Raw genomic sequence first — 5,247 nt, forward strand, 5'->3', positions numbered from 1 at the left:
TCACTGAATTCCTAACTATTCATTCAACATTTTTTGAGCCCACTGTGTGCCAGGCACTGTTCTAGGCGACCGAAACAGAGAGGTTGGGAACATTCTCTGCTTGCAGGAGTCCCTGCTGTGCAAAGTTTCTAAACAACCTCTTTTCATCTTTCCTTTCATCGTCGCCTTTGAGATTCACCTATGTTGATTCACGTTGTCCCAAGAGGGTAGATATGAACATTCCCATTTTCCGGATGCGAAAACCATGACTGCTAAGGAAAAAATGAAGTGCTTTGCGGCGACTGAACACCAGGACGCCACCGCGCCACGTTTAGTGGCGCGTTTCGCCAGTCGCGATCCCACCCGCGCACGCACCCTCCTTTCCTCCCTCCCAGCCGCCGCCGCGCCGGGTCCACGTGTGTGTGTCTGTGTGCGGAATGGGGACGGGGGCGGTGCCGCTGGAGGGGTGGGGTCCGGGCTAACGTCACTGGCAGTGCCGCCCAATCAGCGGCGGGCTCGCGGCCCCGGCGCTGGTATTGGGGCAGCGAGGGGGCAGTTCTCTATAACGCGGTCTCCGGGAGCCAGCGGGGAAGAAAGAAGCCGAGCGGGCGGAAGGCGCCCTCCCTGCCGCCTGGGCCCGGGCACCGGGTGCCGGGCCCGGGGTCCTTCCCGCCTCCCGCGGCCGCCGGCCGCTTTGTTTCCCCAGCCTCTGCGCTCTGGGCAACTCAAGAAGGGCTCGCTCCTGGGCTGCACAGGGATCGCGGCGGCAGGAAGGGCGGCAGACCGCGCCGGGACTCGCAGGGACCCAGGAGTCCGGCCGCCAGGAGGGCCGCGTGACGAGATCGAAGAGGGAGCCGGAGCCCCGCGGCCCAGGGGTGCGGGCCGGGGGCGCCCGTGAGCAGAGACCTCCCCGTCGAGGGGGGGCGATGTTCCCCTCGCCCGTGGGCTCTTCGGGCAGCCAGGGCATCCCGCCGCTGGGACCAGGGCCCCCGCAGTGGGCACCCCCCCGGGTGGTTCCATGGAGACTCTGTGCCCCGCTCCCCGCCTCGCAGTGCCGGCGTCCCCGCGAGGGTCGCCCTGCTCCCCCACACCCCGGAAGACGCGTCGGGGGACCCAGGAGTTCTCTCCGCTGTGCCTGCGTGCCCTTGCCTTCTGCGCCCTTGCCAAACCCCGGGCGTCCTCTCTGGACCTGGGGCCTGGGGAGCTGGCGCCGCGGGCTCCGGTGCTGCTGGACCCTCATGCCCCCCTGTGCACCGGCGGCTGGGCCCCGGATGGCCTGAAGCACCTCGCGGGACAGGCCTGGCGTTACAGCGATCCCAACTCCCCAGCCAGCCAGGATGCCGACGCCGCTGTGTGCCGGAGCCGCGGCGAGGAGGAAGAGGGCGGAGGCAGTTTCCCGCACTTCGGCGCTCGCTCCGGCGTACCTCCCGGCCGCTGCCCGGCGCCCCGGCGCCCTCGGGAATCTCCGACCAGCTCCGTCTCGGCTCCGCCTAGGCCAGCCCCCGGTCTCGACTCCCAGCCTGGCCCCGCCGCCAGCCCGCATCAGGAACCGGGTTCCCGGCCTCCGCCGCCACCTGCGGGCCTCTCCTCTGAGCCCGCGGGGCCCGGGACAGCGCCGGAGCCGCCCCCGCCGAGCCAGACTGCCGCAGTCGATGGAAACCCCCCGAAGGCCGCCCCCGAGGCAACGGCCGCCAGCCCCTCGACGGCCAGCGAAGCTCCGGCGGCGCCCGGCGATCTCCGCCAGGAACATTTCGATCGTCTGATCCGCCGCTCGAAACTTTGGTGTTACGCGAAGGGCTTCGCCCTCGACACTCCGAGTTTGCGCCGGGGGCCCGAGCGGCCCCCAGCCAAAGGGCCCTCCCGGGGAGCCGCCAAGAAACGCCGGCGGCCGACGCCCCCCCAACGCAGCGCACAGCCCCGCCGTCCTGCACCGACGCTCCCCACCACGAGCACCTTCAGCCTCCTCGACTGCTTCCCCTGCCCCCCGGCCCTGGTGGTGGGGGAGGACGGAGACTTAGGGCCGGCATCCTCGCTTCGTCTCCAGGGAGACTCTAAGCCCCCGCCTGCCCACCCGCTGTGGAGGTGGCAGATTGGGGGTCCCGCTGTCCCTGAGCCCCCCGGCCTCAAATTCTGGGGGATCAACCTGGAGCAGCTCTGAGCGTGAGACCTCTTCTGCCAAAGGGGAAAAGTGGGGGCCACAGCCAAACTGCGGGCTTGAGGACAGACCCTCATTTCTCACCTTTGCCTGTCCTCTTCAGGTTTTATGGGCTGTGGTCAGAGGGACCTCAAATGACAGTGATCTTCAAGCACCTAACTGGTTGGGGTGACACCCCCTCCCCCTCATCCTTTGGAGACGAACCAAGGGCTGGAGTCAGGAAAAGGCTTAATCGAAAAAGGCTTAAAGACATAGATTCCAATCCCTCGCCTCTTCCATCTCGGATCTCTGGGGGCAGGGCCTTCACCCCAGGGGGAGCCGAGGAGGCTACAGCTCAAAGACAAGGAAAAAAAAAGAGGGAGAGAGACCTTGGTGATGGACAAACCGGTTGTTTCTGTGGGCGAGCCTGGGGATTGGGGTGGGGGGGGCCCTGGTGGGGGTGGGGAGATGATTGGCAGCTCCCGGGGGCATCCCCCACCCGCACCATCCAGGCCTTTAACCCTTCACTCCCCTCGGGCCTTCCCTAGTCTCCGGGCACCACTGGATCCTTCATGGGGGAGGGAGCAGCTTAGGCAACGGGGAGATCACCCCCTTCCAGTTCTTTTCCTAGGGACCCCCAAGTCAAGTGACCCCTAGTTACCGAGATATTCATTCTCAGCCACCAACCTTTCCCCTTTGTCCAGTTTTGGGGTTTGCCTCTCCAGTATTCCCCGTTTGCTTTCAGGTTATAAGGTCTTTTCTTTCATCCGCCCCATAAGTCAGCCCCCTCCGCCAGTTTACTCCTTATATTTGGAGGCGCAGGGCTGGGGGACCTCCTCCCCTTCAAAAGTGCAGACTTTGTCTGGGGAAGGGGCCAGAGACCATCCCAGGGAAAGTAATGGAAGGTAGAAGAAATCAATAAAATCAGACCAAACAAGTTGCCTTTCCAGGTCCTTGCCACCAGTTTAAGGATGGAGGGTGTGGAGGTAGAGGGCAGGCCAGGGTCCATTCTTTGAACACCCAAACTGAGACCCCTTCGAGGCTAGAAAGAAGACAAGCTGCTCTTTGTGGAGGGGGTAAATGAAAGGGCTCTTGGCCTAACCACAGGGTCCAGTGGGTTTTGAAGGAAACTGGGCTGAGGAACCTCTAGCATCCTCCCCCCACCCAACTTCAGGCATTTCGGGAGTTGTCAGGGACCTGATGGATCCGAAAGGGGCAGGGCCAGGGGATTAGTTTTGAGGTCAGAAGTTCTGTTTTCCTGGGGGAGGGGAGTGAGTCAGAGGGGAGTGGAATTGCTTTCTCCTCCACCCAGGTGAGGTCTGGGGAGTTCAGCTCTTAGGGAAATTCCAAGTTTAGGTGTGAGGGGAACCTGGGGGTTGCCGATCTTCATAACAACTGAGGGACCCAGTGACCCTTCTGCCCACACTAGTGAATATCACCCCCTTTTCCCCCAAGACGGGACAAGGGAGGAACAATTCCCACATATGATACTGGGGAAGGACTTGACTCCTTTTCTGTGAAAATGTTTTGTAAAAAGTTGTTAATGTTTGCATAGAGCAGATTCTCGAGAAAAACTGTTTTGGACCACAAAAGTTTTGTTTGTTTTAAAAGCTGTCTCTTTTAATTTTTCTTTTGCTGGGGGTGGGGGTGGGGGTGGGGTGGGTGGGTGTGGGTCGGGCACTGCTCTCTTTCTCCTCAACATCTGGCCTTTATGAACCCTGCTGACCTCCCCTCCCCCTCCAGCTGTGTTGTGGGGAGGAGGGAGGATGGTGGGGGAGTGCCTTCCATTCCTGGGCTTCAGGGGTATCCATCTTATCTTGCCCCCCAAGAATGGGGAAAGCCAAGGAAGAACGCAAATGTGAGGGGTGGGGAGAGAGGCGCTGTGAGGAGGGGGCGAGGTTTGCAAGGAGAAATTCAGAAAGGCAGACTCCTGCTTTCAAAGAGCTCCTTGCTTTTAGTCAGGTCAGTTTGGGCCCATTCGACCAGCCTGGGCGGGGTGGCGTGAGCTCTGGGCGAAGGAGAGGAGTGGTGGGTCATGAAATACCCTTTTGGGACTCTTCCTTCTTCTCTGAGGCGTGGGAGGGGATGCCTTTCCTTTGGCTTTCCTCCTCTTTCAAGTCAAAGTATTAATCCTCAACCTGGAAGGGGGCTGGGCAGTGAGTTAAAAAACACCTTTTGGCCAGACCTGGAACTCCTTGCTGAATGGTTTAATTTGGAGAATCTTAGGGCTGGAAGCATCCCTAGACTCTTTCTAGTCATTTTACGGAATAGGGTACTATATTGGTCTCCTAGGGCTGCCACGACAAATTGCCAAAACCTTGGTGGCTTGAAACAATAGAAGTTTATTCTCCCACAATTCTAAAGGCTAGAAGTCCGAAATCAAGGTGACTGCAGGGCTGTGCTCCCCCCAGAGGCTCTAGGGGAGAATCCCTCCTCGCCTCCTCCAGCTTCTGGTGGCTCCAGGTATTTCTTGGGTTGTGGCTGCCTTACTCCAATCTCTGCTTCCAGCTTCACGTGGCCTTCCCCTCTTCTGTCTCTTATAAGGACATTTGTCATTGGATTTAGGGCCCACCTGGATAATCCAGGATGATCTCATCATGACAGCCTTAACTAAATTACATCTGCAAAGACCCTTTCTCCAAATAAGGTCACATTCACAGGTTCTGGGGGCAGTGGAGTTAGGGCGGGGACTTATCTTTTTGGGTACCACCATTTAGCTCACTACAGAAACTAAGTCCCAGGATGGAAAAACTTGCTCAGGCTTCCTGGAGGAAGGAAGCATGTACTGTGGTGTGCTGGGTCGGTGTGGGGTACAGACCTTCTTGGGCTGGGACCACAAACCTCCCTGAGTTGGAGCAGCCTGGGGAAAGGCAGAGTTGGACCCCTTGCTTTCCTCAGGCTGACACAAGGATCCTGGGACTCTCCCTCATCCTAACACTCACTGAGGCGCGGTGGGGAGAATCTCCCCAGGAGGGTCCCGAGGAAGCTCTCCCTCCCTCCCTGGTTTCCTCCACTCTCTCTCTGTGTTTCTCTCGGAGTCCCCTGCCCCTGCTCCCAGATTATCGGTGCATCCTCTTTCCATCCCTCCCCTCCCCCAGCCTTCATGTCCTCTGAGGCTCTACCACTGGCCACTG

The 5,247-nt window shown here is 60.1% G+C and overlaps 1 protein-coding gene across 1 annotated transcript; it reads left to right on the forward strand.

Annotated features, from left to right (window-relative positions):
- The first annotated feature begins 997 nt into the window (after window positions 1-997).
- EPOP (elongin BC and polycomb repressive complex 2 associated protein) lies at window positions 998-2,137 on the forward strand. The gene has a single exon (XM_065897983.1). The coding sequence runs from the start codon at window positions 998-1,000 to the stop codon at window positions 2,135-2,137; it is 1,140 nt and encodes a 379-aa protein (XP_065754055.1).
- Window positions 2,138-5,247: the final 3,110 nt, after the last annotated feature.

The sequence above is a fragment of the Phocoena phocoena genome, chromosome 19 (genome assembly GCF_963924675.1).
Source record: "Phocoena phocoena chromosome 19, mPhoPho1.1, whole genome shotgun sequence".
NCBI classification, from domain to species: domain Eukaryota; kingdom Metazoa; phylum Chordata; class Mammalia; order Artiodactyla; family Phocoenidae; genus Phocoena; species Phocoena phocoena.